Below are 25433 nucleotides of genomic sequence, written 5' to 3'. Positions count from 1 at the left end.
AACTTTATAGGTCTGCTTCTTTGATCTGTAAGCTAGGGATAAAATTGTTTATCTTGCCTACATCATTGGGTTGTTAAAAGGATCCAATAAATAGTGTGCTGTGAAAATCCAAAGTTAAGGAGAGGATCATTACTACTCCAGGACAACTCCAGGCTGCCTGTTCCACCCCACTTTCTCAGCATTCTCTGCCCTGATCCAGCTCTGGTCTTGCTGATGGAGCTCCAAGCTCTGTCACTGGAGCCAGGCATAGGAAAGCAGCTGCGGTGGTCTTGAAGCCACACTCCTTGGATGGGATTCAAACCTGCTGCACCTCAGATGGAACTTGAACCCACAATCCCTGGGCTTAAGAGGGTACTTAAACCCACAGTCTTCTGATTGAAACTGCATACCTGGTCTCAGGACTTACTGAAGCTCAGATTCTTTATGTTTCTGCAAAGAAAGAATTCACTGAGAGGCAAAGTGACAGGTAAGAAGTGCCCTTAACAGTATAGGATGCTTGTGAGAGATACAAGAGGGCAGGCAGAAGGGTAACGCACCAAGAGCTGAGTGGACTATAGTTTTATAATAAAGGAAAAGTGGGGAGGGTGAGAGTCTTTCATCATTCTTGGAGTCTTTCATCATTAACTCCTCCTACACATTGGGCAAGGGAGTTTTTGACCCTGCTTGGCCCAACCAGGACTGTTACAGAGCTATGGAAATGAGCAAAAGGGAGGTAACATATACTGAAACATGATAAGTTATCTCAGGGTTCAGGTATAATGTCACCTTTGCCCTATGTTTCTGCTCTTAATACAGGCAGAAGAAGCCTCTTCCCAAGGATCATTAGCATGCAGACTTCAATGGGCTAGATGTAAGTCTCATTCCATCATTGTTTTATTGTTCGGGGGCATGTCTCCTGCTTCTGCTGCGTGATTTTGTCGTAAAGCAAGCCTGCTTTCCTGAGTGATCATTATACAGATTCTCCCATACTTTTCTCTCTCCTTGTGATTCCTTGGTGGGATTAACTATTTAATCACCCCCTTTGTCCATTTAATCTGTCCCCATCTGTCTGGACAATTGGAGGTGAAGAAGCTGAACAGAGCAGACCTAATGGCTTAGTTCCCTGTAGCTCAGACAGCAGAGAATCCGCCTGCAGTACAGGAGACCCAGGTTTGATCCCTGGGTTGAGAAGATCCTCTGGAGAAGGAAATGGCAACCCACTCCATTATTCTTGCCTGGAGAATACCACGGACAGAGGAGCCTGGCAGGTTACAGTCCGTGGGGGTCACAGAGAGTCGGACATGACTGAGCAACTAACGCTACACTACTGAATGGCTTAGTCACCACCAGTTACCAGCTGTACTCTGTTAGAGCCACAACCAGAAAGAACGTTCCTGACAATTACTCTTTAATAGTAGACATGTTTCTGAAGAATTTTTTTTTCCTAGCTTGGAGTCCTCTCATTCTGATCTCTAAAATGAAGACCTGGGGTTTTTGTTATCAAGGACGGTTTTTCACCCTGGTAGAGAAGCCATCACCTTCTCTACCAGAAAGAGCTCCATCCTCATAGTTGAATCATGAAATGAGTAGGGGATGGTGGAATTTGGTCTACTGAGTATTGTCTGAGATAGGCAGCACTGTTCAGGCCTATGAAATGGTGACACATTACAAAATAAAATAGATCCTCTAGTGGGTCGTGGAAGGGTGTCTACTGGCAGCGTTTTCTAGACTTTTCTGGGCAGAACACAAGCTTTGTACTGCTATTACAGGTGAAGAATTTATATGCCTAAATATATAATTATAGGGGTCAATTTAGAAAGGAATTTTCCCATTCATTATGAGAGTTCACAGGCCTAGGAAGGAATACATTAAGGATCAGGAATGTTAATAGGTACTTGGGCATCAACAAAGTTGAAATCAAGACTAACCAGGCTAACCTGCCTTACTGTCAAAACAAGATTTCTCAACACTGGTGCTGTCCACATTTTGAGCTGAATAATTCTTTGCTGTAGGACTGTGTCCTGTGTATTGTAGGATGTTCAGCAGCATCCCTAGTCTCTGCTCACTAGATGCCAAAAGCATCTCCTACTCCTGACAACCAGAAATGCCTCCAGACATTGCAAAGTCCACTGGAAAGCAAAATCAATCCTGGTAGAAAACCACTGGACCATTCATTTCACTTACTGCATAAAAATACTGTTTCTACTTCTGGAAGTTTTCTCTCCTAAAGTAATATACTTTACAAATAATCAGCAAATGTTAGTTCTCACTAATTTAACCAACAATGTTTATGACTTTCTCTCTCTGTATTCGCTCAGTCATGTCTGACTCTTTGTAACCCCATGGACTGCAGCCCACCAGGCTCCTCTGTCCATGAAATTCTCCAGGCAAGAATACTGGAATGGGTAGCCATTTCCTCCTTCAGGGGATCTTCCTGACCCAGGGATCAAACCCAGGTCTTTTGCAGGGCAGGCAGATTTTTTACTGTCTGAGCCACCTTTATGACTTTACAAGTTAAAAAATACTTGTAAAAAATACTTCTATATACAATATTATGAGGTGAAAGAAGGAAAGGAGGTAATGTTTATTGGGTATTTACTATGTGCCATTTGCTACAAATACATTTTGCTACAAATACATGTGCAATTCTCCATTGCTTCAAATACATTCTTTTACTTAGATCTTGGATAATTTCTACAGGAGAGTTATTTCCCTACATTTGTAGATGAGGAAACAAGCTTACAGATGTTAATCTTTCCCTAGAACTCTAACTTAGCATCTTGACTTCAACCTTTACTTACCCTACATAACAGCTGCCAGTGAGGCACTGATCTCTTGTACTTGAGGGTGAAAATAGCAGTTATAATCCATGTGTTAGAATTAACTGTCACCTTAAGGGCCCACTTCATTTTTTTATGGTGATGTCACATTTCTACAGCATAAGAGTCTGGCCTCAAATCACCAAGTTGCAGGTATGTAGCATCATTAAAATAAAATTCAATTCAGTGTCCTAAGAAGGCCAGTTAACCAAATCATCCCACACTCCCCCTGGATCAGTGAGTTACATTACCCTTCCATCTGGCTGATTTGTAACACTAGAGGGCAAGTGTAACTAGGGTAGCAGATGTTCCTGGGGATTTGCAACAATGGAAGGGGTTTTCATTGTAGCCACATGAACAATTGAGTATTAAATACTAGATGCCTCTTTTCTCAAAATTTCTTTGGCTGCTGCATCTCAGAGTTCATCCCATTCTTCTGGTCATCCTTTCCCCAGGCTTCAATCTTCTATCACACAGGTTAATCAGTCCTGTCCCTTGGGTATCCCCTCTTATTCTCCCATTCTCCAGATCCTTTCACCGTTGGCTCTCTCCTAAATTAGATTTCCTTCATTTGCAGAGCAATTAGCTTTTCACTCCCTCCTCAGGTTGGGGTCCATCTTCCTGGTGGCTCAGATGGTAAAGAATCCGCCTGCAGTGCAGGATATCCATGTTCGATCTCTGGGTCGGGAAGATCCCCTGGAGAAGGGGATGGCTACCTACCCCAGTATTCTTGCCTGGAGAGTCCCAGGGACAGAGAAGACTGGCGGGCTACAGTCCATAGGGGTTGCAAAGACTTACAAGATTGAGTGACTAATACTTTCACTTTTTCACTTTTCTGCATATTCAGAGATGCATCTGTCACTCTGACAAATGGAAACCCGTCTCCTCAGGAGCTCACCCTGTGTAGCTCTGAAGGACTGGCAGTCCTTGCACTCTCTACGTGTCCTGTGTCCCCAGACCACCCCCATATTCCTCCTCCCAAGCTCTGTGAGTGGAAGAGTTCAACACAGACATTTGTTTTCCCATCGATAAGAATTGTCTAGCCACCCCCATGGACCTAATGAACGGAAGCAGTGGTTAGCTGGTTTTAATTTTTTTTTTAATACTTCCTTTTGAAGTATAAAATACAAACTGAAAACAGTGTACACTTTATATATATGCATCCCAATTAATTTTTATAAGCTGAACACACTTGTGTAATCAACATCTAGAACAAGAAGCAGAACATCACAAGCTTTCCAGAACCTCTTTGTTCACTCTACCAATTTTTCTAAATGACAGGTTTGTATATGCCAGCATGTGCTTTCTAACCAAGAACACTGCAGTGAGTAACTGGGTTTTATTGCTGTGTTGCATTTGATCAGAAGTTTTACCATATGAAGCACAATGGTTCACATTATTTGTACACAAGTTACTGAGCATGTAGTGACTCATGTCGCTACATTAACACTGTATTAACCACAGTGTTAATACTGTGGTTAGGGGTTCAAGAGGACAGAAAGACTTCCTAGGTCCTCTTCCTGGGGTCTCCTAGAGCCTCAGTCTTCCCCAGTGGGGTTCTCTCCTAGTCACTCAAGAACTCCCCAGTGTCTTTGAGTTCTATGAGTGTTATCTCTTCTGATAAGTAATTACAGCTCTTCCAGCAGAGCTCACACTAATACCATGTTGCTCCCGGAATCACCAACACCACCACTTTACACTGTCTCAATGCACATGAGACCCTGAACTTGTAGAATTCTCTCCCCCAGGTGAATCTCATCCTTGGAAGCCTGTGAGAATTATCTGAAGAATTACTACCCTCCCCCAACTTCCTTTGTGGCCCAGCTGGTAAAGAATCTGCTTGCAATGCAGGAGACCTGGGTTCGATTCCTGGGTTGAGAAGATGCCCTGAAGAAGGGAAAGGCTACCCATTCCAGTATTCTGGCCTGGAGAATTCCATGGGCTGTATAGTCCATGGGATCACAAAGAGTTGGACACAACTGAGTGACTTTCACTTTTCCCAACCCCCAAAACAAAAATCATGGCCGCCCCAAACCAATGACATCAGCATCTCTTGAGGGATAGGATCCAGCATCGATAGTTTAAAAGTTCCAGGTTTCTGGAGGGTTGAAAAGCATTGCAGCTTCTCTACTGGAGAAGTTGGAGCTCTCTTCCATTTCAGTTTTAGGCATCTCAGAAACCACACTAATGTTCTGAGGGTGACCAAACATGCAGACTAAACTTGATTCCCTAGCCACCTTTCAAACATAGGGTAGGGCATTTTTTTTTTTTAAGCAAGGATTTAATACTTAAGTTATCAGAAATTGGCAAAATACCTCCATTATCTCCCAATTTTCTTCCATTGAGCATTGGACGGGAATGGTCAGGCCACCTGGGATCCCCATGATGAAGGTCTACTCAGCAGGATGCTGCCCGGGGGTGCTCTGTCTTCTGCAGCGCCAACATGTGCCTCTATCTGGTCCCATTCAGTTCACAACTAAGGTCTGCCTAGACAGAATCATGTTAACAATATACCAGTAGTAGTATTTCAGCAAGTTCCATCAGGCAGGACTGCCCCCAATGTTGGTGACTCCCTAGGGGTTTTACTATGGGAGGATGAACTTGTTTGCCTTGGGCCCAGTTTCGACGCTGGGGCTTAAAGATAAATTTATCAAGTGGTATACATTTACTTCCAGCAAAAACATCTCTTTGATCATTCTGAGCAGATCACTCAGTGTATTCTCCTAGCCTTCAACAGAGGAAAATATTAGGTTAAAAGGAACATGAAGAGCAACTGAAATGAAAGGAAAAAGAAAAGCAGTATGTAGAGACAAGAACAGAAAGAAAAGGTGGGATTTCCAATTCCTTTCTTTGAAACTTGTGAAGAAAGATATAACAGGGGTCAGAGATATTTGGGGCTAAGTTCTTATCTGTATATGAGCCCCAGGCCAGGTGACAAGTCACCTCTGAGATGCTTTCCCACCACTGCCCATCCTTCAGTTACTGCATCACTCAAGTGGTGGAGGCAGGATACAGTTCCAAGAACATCTTCTGGACCCAACACGTCCTATGGTAGAGAAAGCCTCCAGAGAAAGCAGGCACATGATGACATCAAACAAAACAAGGACTGATTGTTTTCTGCGAGTGATGGCCTCCATGACCCTGTCAGTGCTCACACCTCTCTCTGGACTCCCTGAGCTGAACTTCTGGGATGAGCTCTTTCCAGCCAGCCACCTTCAGCAAGCCCAGTCTCCTCACTTCACTCTCCCCCTCCCATCACCACTGGCCACTACCAAAATGAAGCTGGTGAGTGACTGCTACTTGTTGACAGTAAAATCAGAGACAAAAGAGAGCCACTTGTTTCCTGAATGGATCAATTAAGGACTTTCTGGTTGACAAGTAAGGGAAACTCAAACTCACCCTGACTTGAGAGAAAAAAGACACATTAGCAAAATACCAGAAACACCAGAGCGAGAACGATGACTACAGTACTGGAAGTGAACTACAGCTCATCTCACCACGTAGTTAAATCTCCAAAACATAACACTGAACATAAATATAACTTGACAGGGTCAAAATGAAGAACGGTCTATACAATTTGATAAAATTATAAAGTTAAAAAATACATTTAAAAAAGAAGCTTAAGGATAGATAGGTAGTAAAAAAAAATATAATGTCATGTATGGGCATGATGAAGCCTGAATTTATGACAGAAACTGTCTCTGGGCTGAGAAGTGGGATCAGAGTGTCTCAAATCTGTCTTTAATCCTTTATTTTTAAGACATCTAAAGTATAGGTGTTTAACAGATTTGATTAAGCTGGCTTTCATCATACAATTCTCTACTCATATCTATATTTTAAAGTATTTCATGATTTTCTTTAAAAGGAGGAACTACTGGCTTACATGGCTTCCCTGACAGCTCAGTTGGTAAAGAATCCGCCTGCAATCAACCCTTGGCCGATTCCTGGGTCGGGAAGATCCACTGGAAAAGGGAAAGGCTACCCACTCCAGTATTCCTGGGCTTCCCTGGTGGCTCAGATGGTAAAGAGTCCACCTGCAATGCCAGAGACCTGGGTTGGATCCCTGGGTTGGGAAGATTCCCTGGAGAAGGGAAAGGCTACCTTCTCTAGTATTCTGCCACAGACTGTATAGTCCATGCGGTCATAAAGGGTCAGACATAGACACCACTGAGCGACTTTCACTGGCTTAAGTAACAGAAAGATCTGTGAGTAATTGGCTCAGTCAGCTTGATCAGGAGCTTTTTGTTTCCATATCTTGGTTCTGCTTTCCTCTTCCGAGTTCTATTTTTTATTCAAATTCCTTATTCCTTATTCAAGCTCCCAGTAGCTGCATCCCCATGTCCTAACCTTTCAGCATCTCTTGTAAAATGGATTTTTCTCTTCTGAAAATTTCAGTAAGAGTCCTAGAATTTCATCCCATTGAAAAATGTCCAGCCATGAACTAACACACTTTGACTAGGGGAGTGAGCTGATTAGCTCAGATTTGGTTGTGTGCCTCTTCCTAGAACTGGTGATATGGAGGTCAGTTTTTCCCAAATGACATTAAGGGAGGCACTTCATTAGAGTTTGGGCTTCCCTGATGGCTCAGTGGTAAAGAATCCACCTGCCAATGCAGGAAACGTAGGTTCAATCCCTGGATTGTAAAGATCTCCTGGAGAAGGAAATGGAAGCCCACTCCAGTATTCTTGGCCTGGAAAATCTCATGGACAGAGGATCCTGGCAGGTTATAGTCCATGGGCTTGCAAAAGAAACAGACATGACTTATGCAACTAAACAACAACTTTCTGGAGGAAATTAGGAGAGCGCTAACAAGAAGGGGAAATAGTTTAGGGGTAGTAAGAAACAGCATGTGTCTACCATGATAAACCTGCCATCAAGAATTGCCTGTATTGTGCTATTAATATATCTATGATTATCTTAGGACAATTTGTTGTGCTCCTTCACCTCTAAGTGAGACTGACTCACAGGAAAAGATAAATCAGTCTCACTTAGGGATATATTTATATGTGCCAGAAAATATAATTGAACAGAAATATATAGAGGAATAATTTACCAAAACCAGTCAACATTTACCATGGCATAGAATAATATGACAAAATCCATTATTACATCACATTGATAAGCTATGATGAATAATAAACAGTAGGTAAAACTCTATAGATGGTCCTACTAAAACTGTTGCTGTTTAGTTGCAAAGTTGTGTCCAGCTATTTGTGACCACATGGACTGTAGGCTGCCACGCTCCTCTGTCCATGTAATTTCTCAAGCAAGACTACTGGAGTGCATTGCCAATTACTTCTCCAGGGGATCTTTCTGACCCAGGGGTTGAACCTGAGTCTCCTGCACTGGCAGGCGGATTCTTTACCACTGAGCCACCAGAAAAGCCCCCTATCAAAATTAGGAACTAGAAAAAATGACCCACGTTATTATCATTTAATTTTTTTTTCTGAAATGCTAGTCAGTGCATTAAGCAGATATAAAAAGTATCATAAATAGAAGGTGGGAGAATTTTTATAGCAATAAAAGACCAAAACTAACAAAAGGGAACATATTCAGTCCAGTTTATCAACAAGGAGAACCTGATCTAAAGGACAAGGATACAGGCTTGCTTTAGCACGAGGACAGTGGGAGTACAGATAGAGAGTCAGGTTGTTCTCAGAATTATCTCAGAACTAGAGAGAAAGAACAACAAGACCCAGTCCCCTGGAAATGGGGCTGGCAGGGATGAAGCGGGAAGCAGGTCCAGCCAGCTGGCTAGAGAGCCAGAAGACACTAATACCCTAGCATTGACAGTAGGGAAGGCCTGAGCCCTCAGGACCTCTGGGTCAAAGAGAGTCAGGTTAGGGCCTAGTCCTGCTGTGTTCTGTGTGTGTCAATGACTCTGGTGTACTGGAACCGTAGCTACACCTAACAAAAGCACGCTCAAGTGAGAGCAAAGGGCAAGAGATTTTGATGTGCTGGGCTGGCAGCCTAAATGGATGCTCCTTCTGGACTGAGAAGTTTTATTCTCATGAGACGAGTTTTGACAATGTTCCCCATGTGTATCAAAGATGTGAATTGTATATTATAAACTCAATCAATATTTTTTTTAATCAATATGTTTTAAATAGATTCATGAAAGAGAAGTTTGAGCTTTTGACAGGAGTGGCCCTCCTCTTACTCAATAGTGCTAGTCCTGTGAATACAATAGAGAGCCAGAAATTCCAAAGGCTCCAAAGGTCAAGGGATCCAAAGGTCAAGGGATCCAGTTTCAGGTAAGAGGGAATAAGTGTATTCTACCCTTTCCCTCCCACTGAATTGCTGGTCCTTTAATGGACCGAAACCTGGTGGTATGGAGTCAACGATAAGAAAGTAAGAGAGAGAGAGAAAGACACAGGGACCAAAGCTCCGATGGAGCAAAGGTGTTTTAATCAACATGGTGTGGGCACATATACTGTCTTACAAGGTAGTTATTCTCAGCAAAGATAAAGATTAAAATTCCAGACTTACAAAACATAAGGCAATTCCTATCAAAGAGAGTTGCAAACAATCACTTTTTACCGTATGGTTCATAAAAAGGAAGAGGGTACTTATCACCGTAATGAGAAAAGCCTGGATTCCTTAGTCCCGGGAAAGGCGTGCCTCTCCTCTTAATTCCTGAATATTCATGAATATTCAGGAATTAATAAGGACCAGAGGATTCCTGACAGATCCAAAACAGCACACAGGAAGCCTCCTGTTAAATGCTTCCTGACACTGAATGAAGTTGTAAAACCTGGAACATATATTTGGAGCAGCTATTTGAGGACTCTGAAAAGTAAATAGTTCCCAGGTGGTGCAGTGGTAAAGAATCCACCTGTTGGTGCAGGAGATGCAGGAGACCCAGGTTCGATCCCTGGGTTGGGAAGATCCCGTGGAGTAGGAAATGGCAACCCACTCCAGTATTCATGCCTAGAGAATCCCATGGACAGAGGAGGAGCCTGTGGGCTACATTTCATAGAGTCACAGAGTTGGACACAGCTGAGCATATATGACACACACAGCATATGGCTTGGGGAAGACCTCAGGTCAAAGAGCTATGAAGTAAATATGTCAACTCTGGCACTACTCAGTTAAAGATAAGTTCCTTCTCTGGACTTCATTTCTTCCCCTTCTCCCTGGATGGGAAGCAATAGCAACAGAAATGGATCCAGAATTGGAAACCATAACTTGAGATTGGTCAATCAACCCTACAGCTTGGGTCTGACTCACTATCTGGAATATAGCCATCTGCCCCTACACCCCTATTACCCAGGTCTCTTTGAATTATTAAGCAGGAAAGAAATGAACGTCTTTCTTATGTGAACTACTGTATTCTGAGGTCTCTTTATTACAGCAGCTTAGCTTTTACTCCCTACGGGCTTCCCTGCTAACTCAGTTCATAAAGAATCCGCCTGTGATGCAGGAGATCTGGGTTCAATCGCTGGGTTGGGAAGATCCCCTGGGGAAGGGAAAGGCTACCCACTCCAGTATTCTGGAGAATTCCATGGACTATAAAAGTTGGACACAACTGAGCAACTTTCCACTTTCTTTCACTTTAGCCTGTACTCCAGCTTACACATTCCTAACACAATCAATGGATTCTTCAAGGTGTAGGTGCTTGTTAAGTTTTGCTCTTCAACTCAGTTACCAAGATTAGTAAAATGCTGAGTTGGAAGGGACCTAAGAGAGTTTACTGTAAGCTACTTGTAAGTTCTGAAAAGCACAGTCTTGTGGCAGTAAGTCATTTTAAGACCCTGGAAACAATTCCTTAGTGTTAGTGAAGATTCTTCCTTAACCTGTCCCTTTTCCTCACCTATGCCAGTTCTCTGATCTACTCTGGTTGTCACCATTTCAGTGTCCTGCTCCCTCCCATCCATTCATGGGGCCTGTCAATGCCTTTGTCCTTCACTTTCTCATTTATTTCTTTGGTTGTGCTGTAACCCTCCTCTTCTAATACAGCGTTTATGTGCACTGTCCTTTTATTGATTAACCTCTGGGCTTGATATTGAGAATCTTTTAATCGGAAACTATAAATACTCTTTCTAGTGACCAGTCCCAACCTGAAGCCATCCAGGAGCCCGCAGAGTATTGCCTCATTAGAACAAAAGATGTGCCTATTGCCTAGGAAACCCCATAGGGTTGGGTGACTCTCTGTAAGAGGCTCGTATTGGTCTCATCACTCAGGAAGTTACAAGCGGTTTAAGAGCTCTGTGTCAGGAACTGTGGGTGGAGACCAAGCATGTATTTCTTATTATGTCACCTTCCCAAGTCTTTACTTTTACATGAGGAAACATGTCAGAAAGACTAAGTGACTGGTCAGTAGTTACAGAGTCAATATGTAGCAAAGCCAGGACTAGAATTCAAGTATCTTCACAGGACAAGAGTTTGGCCACTCTGTCATTTTGCGTCCAGGTATATCCATACCAGTTTATCTCTATTTTAGATTCTCATATTACATTGATTAAAAAGTCACAATTAAGTTTACATTAAAAAAAACAAACTCACCTCTAATACTATATTCTCTGTTGAAATACTTTGCCAGCTTATCTTTAGCTGGCTTTTCGTAATCTGAGTTATTAGCCATGGGCACCACGGTCATCGTCTCATTATTCAGTATGAATTTTAACTATTCATTTAGTATGACTTCAGGAAAATCTATGGTCTGCCTTGAATCGTGGTCCATCTATTCTGCCCCATGTTTAAATATCAGACAGCTCACACAGCATTTTGAATGGAAAATATTATCAACATGAAATATCTAAGAAGCTCTAGTCAGTGGTAAAAATGACCATAATCTGGATAGCCTAGAACTCATATCCATTGAATCAGTATTCTCCAAAGTCAAATTCTCTTCCTTTCTGGCTTGTTAATGGTTAAAAATTGAAACTAGAAAATAACCAGAGGAGTTAGGACTCCCCTTCCTATCACTAAGAATGGGTGAAATAAACTCTTCCAGTTCAGCCAAAGTGTGCACGGCGACGATGCTAATAGGAGTAATGGCGCCTATTAGGACAGCTGCATTCCGTTCTCAGCCCCCAGCCTTCTGACCCAGGGAAACCACTTCAATCCTGTGACGCTCTGTCTCTTTAACTGTAAAGTGGGATTAATATTAGGTGTTCAGTTCACAGTGAAGATGTAAAGAGACGGGCTGTATCAGTCAGGGTCCCAGCAAGAAATAATCCAGTTCAGATGTCTTCAAGACACTATCATGAAGGGGGCTATTCACAGCATTGTTGTCAAGGGAGGGCAACCAGCAAAGGGTAAACTCAGAGATAAACAGAGTAGGAAGTCTTCCCCACTCTAGACCTGAAGGGGAAGAGGCAGGAAATAGTGCTTACCAGAGCCCAGAGAGAGCAGGGCCATGGTGGGGGCCACATAGGAGGAACAGGTAACCCAGACCTGAGAAGTCAGATGCTCCCCGTGGACTATGAGTCTGTTAGGAAAGCAGAAGCATCATTGGTAGGCTGCATTCTGTAGGATAGCACCCCAACCTCACAGGATATCGTCACCCTGCTGACACTACAATGGAGCCTGCATTAGGCCTTTCCAGTCTTATCAGCCCAGCTGCTTCTGGGTGGTGGGCTATGGTGGCAACATGGGTGAAGTCCAAGAGTGCACATGAGCACATCTTTTGTCGAAGAATGAATTCCTGGGTAGGAAGTGATATTGTGTGTGTTGTAACAGATATAGGGTCAAGTAAGAATGAGATCTTAGATAGCATCATCGACTATTCAATGGACATGAGTTTGAGCAAACTGCGGGAGATGAAGAAGGACAGGGAAGCCTGGCATGTTGCAGTCCACAGAGTTGCAAAGAGTCAGACATGACTGACTGAACAAGAACAAGGGTCAAATGTAGAATTAAAACACAAGACCATTTTCCCAGTCTCAGCTATGCTGTCCTGTGGGCCTTGAAACAGCACTGTTTACATCAAACAACAAAGCCTCATCTGACTCCTCCAGCTCTTGATCCTGACCGCTCTCGTCCTAAGGGCTGAAATTTCACCCAAGGGGCCAAAGGAGCAAGCCAGCTACCCACTCCTCAGACTCTCCCTCTCACCCATCTCTCCCAAGTCCCCAAGTGTTAGTTGATCAGTCATGTCCAACTCTTTGCGACTCCATGGACTGAAGGGCACCAGGATCCTCTGTCCATGGAATTCTCCAGGCCAGAATACTGGAGTGGGTTGCTGTTCCCCTCTCCAGGGGTTCTTCCCAACTCAGGGATCGAACCCAAGTCTTCTGCACTGCAGGCAGATTCTTCCACAACTGAGCCACCAAGGAAGCCCCCAAGTCCCCAGGACCTTATCAATACAACTAACAAAGGAACAATCTCCTCCGTCACTGCAAACCAAAGTTCCCGTGCACAATGGAGGTAGGAGATACCCGGAAGGTAGGGTGTTGTTCGGAACCTCTGCTTAGCCAGGGGCCAGTGCAGTTTAGGGAGAGGAATGCTGTAGGACTCTTTCTCACCAGTAGCACCTGAACCGCAGCCACAAAGGCCTCTCACACTCGGGCAGGAGCAGCCCTGGACAAGCCATGACTCACAGTGCTCATGTCGCCACCTGTTCAGAGCATGTGAATTCTGCAAGCAGCATTTCTAAGTCTTCTCTTCCCTGATGCTGACAGGAACAGAAAAAGAGGCAGAAGTGGCAATGGTCTAAATTTGACAATTTTTTTCCCCTTGCTGACCTGGCCCCTTCTGAACCTGCTGCTGCTGTGGGAACGTTTGCAGACAGCACAGATTTAGGGCGCCCTCCCGTCACACTTCTAAGTCGTTTCATAATTACCATCCCTTCCTCCAAACTAGGCTTGCTCATAGGTCATCCCAAACTTCAAGTCTTAAAAATGCTCCCTATGACTATGAGCTTCCTTGGTGGCTCAGGCTGTGAAGACTCCGGCTGCAATGCAGGAGACCTCGGTTAGATTCCTGGGTCGGAAGAATTCTCTGGAGAAGGGATAGGCTATCCACTCCAGTATTCTTGGGCTTCCCTGATGGTTTAGACGGTAAAAAAAAAAAAAAAAAATCCGCCTGCAATGCGGGAGAGCTGGGTTCGATCCCTGGGTGGGGAAGATCCCCTGGAGGAGGCCATGGCAACCCACTCCAGTATTCTTGCCTGGAGAATCCCCACGGACAGAGGATCCTGGCGGGCTACAGTCCATGGGGTCGCAAAGAGTCGCACACGACTGAGCGACTAAGCACACAGCATACACGGCGGTTGGGAACTAAAATTAAGATAATCATGCCTTCACGCACAAGACTTCCCACTGCAATGCAGCTGTTCTGAGCAGCTACCGAAATAAAAGAACACTATACGCCCCTAACTCACACCTCTTCCAAGCACCATGACAAGACGGTTACGTTAACGTGAGGCAGGAGAAATACTTAGAATTAGTGTGAACCCGAATCCGGGCTCTCTTCCTCTGCGCTTGCGCAAGGGAAGACGGTCCCTCCCCGGAAGGACGCCCGGGCCTCCGGGTTTTACGCAGTCGCAGAGCTCTACCTCCAGGCGGAACTGGTGCGTCCCGGGCCCCTGCAAAAGCTAAACACCCGGTGTGAAAGGAAGGTGGCCCCCGGCGGGGCGGGGCGCATGCGCGGCAGCTCGCCCCGGGGGGAAGGGCTGAGAAGCGGAAGGGGCGGCCAGCTGCTCGCGGTGCGGAGCAGGGTCAGGATGGACGAGGACGTGCTAACCACCCTGAAGATCCTCATCATCGGCGAGAGCGGCGTGGGCAAGTCCAGGTGAGACGGGTCTGCGAGCCGTGATGGCGGTGTCGGGCTCTTTCCTCCTCGGTTGAGGCTTGTTTCCTGGGGCCTCGGCGGGAACGGTAAACGGCGGCGGGCCTGGCCGGGGCGAACTCGGCTCGCGGCCCCGCGGCCTCTGCCCGGCCTGGTTCCCCGGATCGCGTCCCTTCCTGTCGCACCGGGAGAAGAGCGATTCCGAGGGCGCCGCTGGGCCGGCCGGGTCGCCACCGCAGAGGCGCCTAGGGCGTGGCGGGCGGGTCGGGGCCCGAGTCCGGCGGAGGGAAGAGGCCTCCCGGCCCCGGGGATCGAGCTGCCTGTCACCCCGCGAGCGGAGAGCTTGTGACTTGACCATCGTGGGATTTCTGTCGGGCTTTCTCTAAATACGTGAAGTTCTGCACAGGAAGTTTCGTGACGCCATAGGTCACATTCCTGGCCTATTTCGGTGCACCCCGTAGCCAATTACTATTATTATTATTATTTTTTTTATGAGTCAGCTGTGAAAGAACTCATCAGTCTTCTGACTGCTTAAATAATTCACTTTGGTCTAAGATGCAGGACCTTAAGCTATGGACCACTTTTGAGAATCCAGTGTAATTGTTGTTTCTTGCTCTGCCACGTCATATAGAGGTAACGAAATACGTTAGTATATGTCTTTTCTTTCTTGACGGTTTTTGCGGGGGGTGGGGCGGGGGATAATGTTGACAGTGGTTAAAGTTGAGTGTTAGGGAAGACGTGGAACCTGCTGGGTGTTGGGAGAGAGCTGTGGTTTCATCCAGGTTTTAGAGCAAAGTTCTCCAGGTGAAGTTATCCTTGTCATCCGATTATGAGTAGGGTGTGTCCCAGGCTGCTTTGATCTTTAAATAAGATCCAAATTCCAGGAGCTGTAAACAATTTCATATTTTAGCTATGCCTCCTTATAAGCTTATCTTTCAGATTACTTCGTGAGATCTTATTTAAGATATTTAAACATTTGAAATCTTATTCTGTAATGTGTTCTGCAGCTTTATGTACTTTTAAAGCATGACAGTATATCTTCATAATTTTCTTCTTTTGATGTACTTTGTGTATTGGAGTGAGGAATTTGTACATAACAAGGAATAAAGAAACACTGCAGGCTAAAAAAAAATAGTCTGATTGTGTGTGTATGTGTTATTTAAAGGGCTGAATAATATCATTTTCATTATCACTATCTAGTATATGTGAGGGTTAAAAAGTTAAGTAATATGTGAATATTGTCTTAGGAATTCTCTGGCCATGTGACCTTTTTCTTCATCTTGAGATGTGACCCTCCTTTAGGTTAAGGCATATGAAGTTGCTGATTTTGAAGTCAAGACTGGTTGAATGTTGGTTTGTGTGGTTCAGCCCAAAACATGGTTGGTTGGTGCCTATTCTAAATGTATTGGATGGATGACTGAGTGAAGCTCGCTTTGTCGTGCCCCACTGTTTGCCACCCCATGGACTATACAGTCCATGGAATTCTCCAGGCCAGAAGACTGGAGTGGGTAGCCGTTCCCTTCTCCAGATGATCTTCCCAACCCAGGGATTGAACCCATGTCTCCTGCATTGCAGGCAGATTCTTTATCATCTGAGCCACCAAGGAAGCCCAAAGTAAACACTCCTACTGTTGTTTTTGTTCTGTAGTTGCTAAGTCACAGTGAAAGTTGATATTCTTATCTCTGGAGTAAAATTTGTTAAGTGGATTTATTGGTTTCCTTGGTTCCCTCCTGGCAAACAAATTTATTTGGAGTTTATCTGCTCCAAACTTTTTCTCGCCTCAAAAGCTCACTGCAAAATTTTAACACCTTTATCTCCTTCAAGAAAGGGTTGCATTTAGGGAGAAAGTTACCTTATCTTTCCAGCTGGATATACATTACTGGTGGACATGATATGCTCTGGAAAAAAACTTGGAACGCTTATCTTCCTAGATAAAATGAGAATAAATGACTCTTTAGAAGCCTGTGCTTTTTAAGGGGCTTCCCAGGTAGTGCTAGCAGTAAAGAAACCTGCCTGCCAAAGCAGGAGACATGAGAGACTTGGGTTCCATCCTTGGGTCAGGAAGATCCCCTGGAGTAGGAAATGGCAACCTACTCCAGTATTCTTGCCTGAAGAATTCCATGGACAGAGGAACCTGGCAGGCTACAGTCCATAGGATTGCAAAGAGTTGGACATGACCGAAGCGATTTAGCGTGTAGCATGCTTTTTAAGGTGAGTTAGTACAAAAACATTTGACATCAATATAATCCTACAGGATTGTTCTAACCAATAGTTTCTGTTAATGCAAGTGAGGTATCATGTGTGTTCTTGAGAAATCATTGCACAACAAAGGAGATCTTAACTCATTCAGACTAGTGGGTTATTTTTCCAGTTTATTTTATACTTAGAGTTAATGAACATGTGAGAGCAGCCAGGAGATCAGAATATTGAAACTGGTGCCGCACTTGTGTGACCTTGTGTGTGACACTCAGACACTAGGCCTCATCTCTTTGTTGGAAAAGTGAGGTTGGAGTAGAAATCTCTCAGACCTATCTAGTGTTAAATGTGTAATATTCTTTGATTCCGTGGCTAGCCCACAGTGAAGTAGAGAAGTAGCAAGGTGTTTCAGAGCTGGAAGGGATTATAGAGACCTGCTGTTATTTACTTTGCTATCCCTTCTGTGTCTCTTACATCTCTGTCCTTTTTGACCAGTGTCATTTGTAAACTGAGAAATGCACCTTAGTTGTAATCACACTGATTAATTATACATTTGGTCTCCTCCAAGTGAAATGGCAGGGGTTACTCCTTCCATCTACAGTTCAGTATTTTGCTCCTTGACCGTTGAAAATGAAGGCTTAACCATACATCCTTTAGAACAGTGTTGCTTAATCATTTTCAGGTTGTGAATTCCTTTCAAAATCTAATAGAGAAATAGACTCCCTACCTAGAAAAATGCACACATAGAATTTAGGATACATTTTCATCTGACAGTGTACCCGTGGCTAAGATCTGCTCCCTTATCCTTGGAGCCTGTATTAAAATTTGTTGTTTTACATCCTTGCCTTTCCTGACAAAATACTGTTAATGACAAGTGATGTTTTAACGATTAGTAATTATATAAGAAAACCCCCGGCTCAGTATCTGGCTCGTCCAAGTTCAATAAATAATAATAGCCCATACTGTTCTTATCATTTATGTTATTGTTATGGTATCATTATTACTAGTGCTCAGTAAGGGTCTACATTTTTGTAATATTTTCTTTGGTGACATGAGTTTAAATATACAACTTTTCTATTCTTAAATTATGAGTAGCAAATTTTTTGGCTTCCCTAATTTGAAGTTTAATGTTGGGGAAAGAAGAAAATTTTTATGAGTAGTCTTTTAAGATCCTTGTTAGTGCTGTCACCTAATTCATGTTGGAGTTAAATAAAATTAGTTATAGTTCAATGTTAAGTAGAAAAATCTCCAATTTGATTCTTTTGTTTTACTTTGCTTTTGTCGTGCTGGTTTTGTGATCACCAGAAAGCAAAACTGGGAAAGGGAGAGTTAGTCCTTCAAATAGAATTAATGACACTGGGTTTGGAAAGTACCAAGAGGCCATTATGTTTTGCAGTATACCCTGTGGACAAAAAAAAATCTTTAGCAGCAATAGTTACAGTCTACAGAAATAATCATCCGTTTTTTTGTGCCCTGCAACTGAGACATAAGATAGTTATTGTCTTGATTATATTAATGCAAGTAAGTCAATAGAGTGGTCTCATCCTACTTAGGGATAATGTGAGGGGAGATTTATTAATTTTATGAATCTAAAGGGCTTTAACAAAAACTTAGGTTTTATTTTTGAAGAACTTCTAATAACTGACATTTCTGCCTTATATTAAATAAAATAATTCTGGAAGATAAAATCTTGGAATACTTTTGTGGTTATCTTTTCCTTTCACTTCATGCATTCCTTCCTTTCTTTACCATTTCCTAGGTGTAGTCCTTCATTATCCCTTACTATAAGCTTGGCAGTTGTCTTCTGTTGATTTTCTTAGTGTTTTTTTTTTTTTTTTTGCTGGCATTAGCTTTTCAAAATATAGAGCAGTTCCTGCGATTCCTTTCTTTGGCAGCCTTTGGTAGCTGCATATTGCTGACTTGATTTCATGCACCTTACCCAGCATTGCCAGAGGAAACCTACTCTGGCCAGCATGTGACCTTCAGCCCATACTTTTTATTGTATCTCTCCTTCCCACTTAGGTAATAGTCAGACTACTTGTTTCAAAATGCTCGACTTCACACCTTTCTGTTTTTACCTGAATATGGAGTGGATGACGCATTAGATTTCTTAAAAATTTAATTTGTTGCATTCCAAGAGACTTCCTCTTCCCCCTTTTGTCCATGTCAGTTAAAGCATTACATGTTTGCTAATACCATTTTCTCAGAAGGGCATACCAGTACAGTTATATAAGAAAAAACAAAACCCTCTTTTCACACTTAGGAAATGGAGCATGGGAAATAAGTTTTCTAGTAAACTGCTTTGGGGATTCTTAATTGCCTTTCCAATAACTTAGTTCCTCTCAATATACCTGCAATGAGGCCATATTTCTGGAAGCTGACTACATTAGCTCTTTTAAATTGTGTCTAACAGGAAGATTTATCAAATGTTTAGAAAGAAAAGTTGAATTACTAATCTGTCTTTTTGACATCTCTTTTAGCCTGCTCTTGAGGTTCACAGATGATACTTTTGATCCAGAGCTTGCAGCCACAATAGGTAAGCCCATGTTTAAAAATTTAGTAGAAATGCCAAATATTTTCTTGGCTTCAAGCTGTTTTATCTAACTCCCCCTACCCATCCTCTCACTACCCCACTGCTTCCATGTCTGTCAAAATCTTGCTTGTCTTTCAAGTGTTACCTTTGGTAGTCATTTAGTTTCCAAAGTCTTTGTAGATCTAATCAAGCAAAAGTGTAACTTCTGTTGCTGTTGTCTTATGGTTCTTTGTTAACACTGAGGATGTTATGATTATCTGTATACACATTCTTGTGCTGTGGGATGTCTTTTATTTAGCAGCATACAGTCATTTGAATGTTTATTGTATGCCAGGCACTGTCCTAAGAAGTGGGTTATGGTGATCAATAATACAGACTTGGTGTCTGTCATAATGGACCTAGCAGTGTCACTCACAGTAGAGTGTGTTGATTTTGTATTTTTAGCATTTCATATAGTATCCAACATGTTTCTGGCAACATATTTATTTATATTAGTTATTAAAGACTGCACATAAATGCCTTTTAAAAACTGAAGTTTAGATTGCCTGAAAGTGGTTTACCACACCAGCTTATTAGAATATATGAGAAGACAGAGCTAGACAATTTGGTAGCGCATGTTTAGGGAGTAGATGACAATGTAAAGGTACAAGAGAGAACTTGCAGTGGCAAAGAGCTGAGTCAGAGCAGTGTGATCGTCTCGGCTCTGCCTTGAACGTTGTCATGTTGAGCAAGTCATTAACTTCTCTGTCCTTATCTGTAATTTGGGAATAATTTGGACGAGAGAATACGTTTTTTTTCCAGCTCTAAAATTTCATGATCTGATGAGTAGAATGTAGTTAAGATCTGATCTTGTATTACTATTAGGGAAAGTATCTTAATCAGATACCCAAAATGTTCACATTTATAACATATGCTTTAGCATTCTCTCCACATACACATACACAGTATTCTTGCTGTTTTTGAATTGTTTGAGAGAAAATTGCATTCAGTGTCCTTAAGTACTTTAATGTATATTTCCTTGATGAGCATGGATACGGTTCTCCTGTATATAGACAGATTTTTATCAGTTGTCCCACTAATATCTTATATACCAAAGAAAAAAATTGTTTCTGGTCCAGAGTCCAGTCCAGGATCCTACACTGAATTTTGTTGTCATTTTTCCTTAGTCTCTTTTAATCTGAACAGTTCTTCATTCTTTCTCTGTCTCTTCATGGCCTTGGCATTTTTGAAGAGCACATGCAGGCCAGTTGTTCTATAGAATATCCTTCCATTGCAGCTGTCCATGTGTCCTCATGGTTAGATTCAGGCTGTGCGTTTGGGGCAAGAATTCCTCAGCAGTGCTTCTCAGAGCATGGTGTGTATTGGTGCCATTGGTGGTGATGGGACGCGGTTACTTAGATGAAGTGCACCATGTCGCTTCCTGTCTGCTGTCATCCCAAAACTCTGGTGGTGGTTGAACTGTGGTTTTTCAAATTCCATCTTTCCATTTACATTTCTTACTTAGAATTCTGCAAGGAAGAGCTTTGGACATGAATCTGAGCAAACTCCGAGAGACAGTGGAAGACAGAGAAGCCTGACGGGCTACAGTCCATGAGGTCACAAAGAGTCAGGCAGGACTTAGTGACTAAACAACAACAGAGGAAAGGCTCTTCTTCGTTTCTATCAATATGATCTCATGGTGCCTCTAAACTTAATAACTTATATCAGGCATTACTTTGCTTTTGTATGACATATTAGCATTGACAGATTTACTGTTATGTATGAAAATGGAATCATTTAAAACACTACTAGTTCAAAATCTGTTTAATTTGGTTTTGGTATATTATTTGCTTCTTTAAAAACTGAGCTATTAGTAAAGCTTGATTTTACTCAGAACATACCTGGTATTGGATAAGCAAAGAGTAGAAGAATAGTAACTGGCAGGGAAAAAGATGTGCCTAGAGTTAATCACTAAGGGAATGATCCTATATATAATAAAAATTTGTTCTTTAAGCTCTAAATCATGTCTGACTCTGAGACCCCATGGACGATAACCTGTCCTCTGCTTGGGATTTCCCAGGAAAGAATACTGGAGTGGGTTGCCATTCTTTCTCCAGAGATTCTTCCTGATCCAGGGATCGAATCCACATTTCCTGCATTGGCAGGCAGAATTTTTACTGCTGCCAGGGAAGCCCATAGTATAAGCCCATAGTATAAATTGTCTTCCTTTCAAACCCAAATGTCATTGGGGTCTTGCAGATTGTCAGATGATTTGTTGTCTTTATTACTAAAAAGTTTCTGCTTTAAAAACAAATACTAAGATTGTAGCATACTGAGAGAACACTCATAATTTGTTCCCCCAGTCGACCCTGGGTCTTGAAAAGAATCTTTTACATTTTGGCATCAGATAATTTTCTGCCCTAGGTTATAATCAATATATACATGAGGTTTTGAAATAAAAATAATTATCTCAGTTGTTAATGGCCATATGAAAAACAGTATTTTGTGGAAAGTTAGTATTATACCTCACAGTGAAATAGTAAATAAAGCACACCTTTATCTTTCAGTAATGTAGTGAGACATTCAAGTTTCTATCATGTATAAAATACTCTACTAAGGTTAATTGTTGGATTTTGGGTTTGAAGATGATGCTGTTAAGTTGGCATTTTCTTCTGCTTTCTGGCAATTGGCTGTTAACAACAAAAAGGGAAAAACTAAAGTACAAACTACATAGTCTACTAAGCCACAAACTGGGAATGGTTGCCTGAAGCATCAGAGACAAAGCAAGCCACCTGTGGAAGAAAGTGGATGATGCCATGGCTGCAGAGCTTGGAGCCAGCAGGAGATGCTTCATGAAGTTGAGAGGCCCACCTTGAGGTGTAGAACATGTTAGCCTTTGTTTGTAAAAGCAGGATGGCTTCTCAAGCCAATGGCAGGAGTTTCCCTGCCTCTGGTTTGATTTTGAGAAGTTGGGACGTGAAACCAAACAGGGAGTCACACAGACAAGCGGAGGAGGAGAGGCCTTTGACAAGTGTCAAAACCCTCTATCTTCTCTGGATGCTGAGAAGTAAATAGCTAACTGATTCTCACGTAAAACCCTGAATCAAAGCAAAATTTTGCTGGTGCAGAACTGATCCCACTATGGCCTTCTGCATTAGCTTCCTGTAGACAGCTTGTCCAGGAAACTGTCATCACTTTCAGTGATGACTTGGCAAAAAGAATCCAGCTCAAGGCCACTACTGCCATTGAAGAATCGAAAAAGGAGAAAGGAATGAAAAAAGAAAGGACAGGTGAAGAATATTCATCAGAAAAAAATATTGCTGTAAAAAAGATGAAAATAGTGACCCAACATCTTGCCATGAATATAAGACCCTTAATGGAAATATTTATCAGTGAGAACACAAACAGTGGTATGAGGTCAGGGAAGAGACAGTGAGTGTGACTACATGAGAAAGTGCAGTGTGAGCTGACTGAGGGGAAAGAAAAATAAGAAAATAAAACTATTGCTGAAGATGAAATTGGAAGGCTTACAAGGGACAGTAGAGACTGTGGAAAACACGATAAAGAACAATAAGCTAGAAATGGATAAGTGGGTAGAATTTACCCAAATGAATAAGAATGTTAAATTCAAGTGAGAAAATATGGAAATCACAGAAGATTGTTATATAGTCTGTTTTCATCTTAAAGAAGAAACATAATGAAACAGCCAATATTTAATGATATAATCCAAGGTAACATTTCTGACATAAAAATAAACACAGACAGAGACAAAACTGTAAGAATATTTTGACCAGGCTTTTGTTACATGGGAATGTTTTGGGGGAAAAAAAAGCATTAGATTTTTCTTTTTTCCGTGGCCAAGCCATAAGATGATGCTTAATCATGTCTTTATCTGAAGTACTTAGCTGCATTAGATACAGTTGGTTGAATTTAAGCGTGGATGTTAGATCTAGTCTGAGTAAATAGCCACAATTTTCTTCATGTATTTCGTTGTTTTTTTTTTTAATTTACCCTTCCTAAAGAAACCTCTGAATACAAAAAGTACTTTAAGTAAAACCTTTCAAATAAAGAGAAAATTTAGAACTGGTTTTTCTACTTAAGTTCACAAACTACTTCTTAATTTGTAAGACTTAAAATTGTTACAAATACTAAAGCATTTTGTGAGGGTTGATGCATTTCAGTAAAGTTAGATGAATTTTGGCTGTTGTTGATTGACTTAGGTCAATGATTCTTATCACCCCCTTACTAGGTTTTTAAAGATGCCCATTTTGGCTTCCCGGTAAAGCGTCTGCCTTCAATGCAGGAGACCCAGGTTCAATCCCTAGGTCAGGAAGATCTGGAGAAGGAAATGGCAACCTACTCCAATATTCTTGCCTGGAAAATCCCATGGATGAAGGAGCCTGGTAGGCTACAGTCCATGGGGTCTCAAAGAGTCCAACACTACTGAGCGACTTTACTTTCACATTTTGGCTTCTAAGGGCAGATATAAGATCTCTATCCACATGTTACTTTATCGTTTGGACTTACATAGCAGAAAGATAACTTAATGAAAATAGAAAGAAGCTAATACATCTTGTTTAATGCCCTAACATAAACTTGTTAAAATACTTGGAAATGTGATATAATCTAAAGAAAAAAGGAACTATTTTATTTCATGTAATTTCATTTACATTTTAAATGGAGTAAACATTTTAAATGGAGTAAAGCAATAAATATGGCTCTGACATTTGGTTATTTAGAATAATGTCAAATGGTGTTCATCATGTATAAATTGTTTCTTTTTTCCTGTCTACTTAGAGGCTTTATTAGGAAAGGTTGTGTGTGGTTTTTTTTTTTCATCTGCTTTTCAGCTCTGACTTATGGTTGACAGACCTTTTTATACTGAAATGTCCTTGCTTTCCTAGTTAAGTCTTTACTCATTTGTTTGATGTATTTCTGGATTTGGTATATTGCTTTGGGTGGTATAGTCATTTTCACAGCATTGATTCTTCCAGTCCACGAACATGGTATGTCTCTGCACTTGTGTCACCTTTGATTTCTTTCATCCAGTTTCTTACAGTTTTCTGTGTGCAGGGCTTTTGCCTCCTTGGGGAGGTTTCAGTTCAGTTCAGTCGCTCAGTCGTTTCTGACTCTTTGCGACCCCATGAATCGCAGCACGCCAGGCCTCCATGTCCATCACTAGCTCCCGGAGTTTACCAAACCCATGTCCATTGAGTCGGTGATGCCATCCAACCATTTCATCCTCTGTCATCCCCTTGTCCTCCTGCCCTCAATCTTTCCCAGCATCAGGGTCTTTCCCAATGAGTCAGCTCTTCACATCAGGTGGCCAAAGTATTGGAGTTTCAGCTTCAACATCAGTCCTTCCAATGAACACCCAGGACTGATCTCCTTTAGGATGGACTGGTTGGATCTCCGTGCAGTCCAAGGGACTCTCAGAGTCTTCTCCAACACCACAGTTCAAAAGCATCAATTCTTCAGCACTCAGCTTTCTTTATAGTCCAACTCTCACATTCAGCCGTGACTACTGGAAAAACCATAGCCTTGACTAGACGGACCTTTGTTGGGGAGGTTTATTCCTAGGTTCTTTTCTTTTTGTTTTGATGATAAACAGGATTGTTTCTTCAGTCTGTCTTTCTTATCTTTAATTGTTAGTATATAGGAATGCTAGCAATTTCTATGTATGTATCCTGCAACTTTACTAAATTTACTGATGACCTCTAGTAGTTTTCTGGTAGCATTGTTATCAGGTTGAGGAAATGTCCTTCTATTTCTAGTTTGCTGAGAGGTTTCACTAGGAATGGGCTTCTCTGTTGGCTTAGACAGTAAAGAATCCACCTGCAATGCAGGAAACCTAGGTTTGATCCCTGGGTCAGGAAGATCCCAGGGAAAAGGCAGTGGCTGCCCACTCCAGTATTCTTGACCTGGAGAATTCCATGGACAGAGGAGCCTGGCAGCCTCAGTCCATGGAGTTGCTAAGAGTCTGACACGACTGAGTGACTAACACTTTGACTTTTCATTAGGAATGGTGTTGCATTCTGTTAAATGTATTTTCCACATTTGTTGAGATGATCATATGAAGTTTCTTTTTTGGTTTAGTACAGTAAAATCCACATTTTTTTTTTTTCAGTGTTGAATGAACCTTTGATTTCTGAGATAACATCTCTTTGTTGTGGTGTATTGTTCTTTTATACATG

The 25433-nt window shown here is 42.1% G+C and overlaps 1 protein-coding gene and 1 pseudogene across 1 annotated transcript in view; one reads left to right on the top strand and one right to left on the bottom strand.

Annotated features, from left to right (window-relative positions):
• LOC122681069 overlaps positions 1-11397 on the bottom strand; it is a 180498-nt pseudogene extending 169101 nt beyond the window's left edge.
• Positions 11398-14333: 2936 nt separating this feature from the next.
• RAB18 (RAB18, member RAS oncogene family) overlaps positions 14334-25433 on the top strand; it is a 28083-nt gene continuing 16983 nt past the window's right edge. Inside the window, exons 1-2 of the mRNA XM_043883490.1 lie at positions 14334-14534; positions 19208-19263. Of these exons, the coding sequence (XP_043739425.1) occupies positions 14386-14534; positions 19208-19263 (205 nt within the window). The 5' untranslated portion in view covers positions 14334-14385. The remainder of the gene's footprint in view (positions 14535-19207; positions 19264-25433) is intronic.

Source organism: Cervus elaphus, chromosome 23, assembly GCF_910594005.1.
Source record: "Cervus elaphus chromosome 23, mCerEla1.1, whole genome shotgun sequence".
NCBI classification, from domain to species: domain Eukaryota; kingdom Metazoa; phylum Chordata; class Mammalia; order Artiodactyla; family Cervidae; genus Cervus; species Cervus elaphus.
The sequence above is the reverse complement of the archived record's forward strand: the minus strand, read 5'-3'. Positions and strand labels throughout refer to the sequence as shown.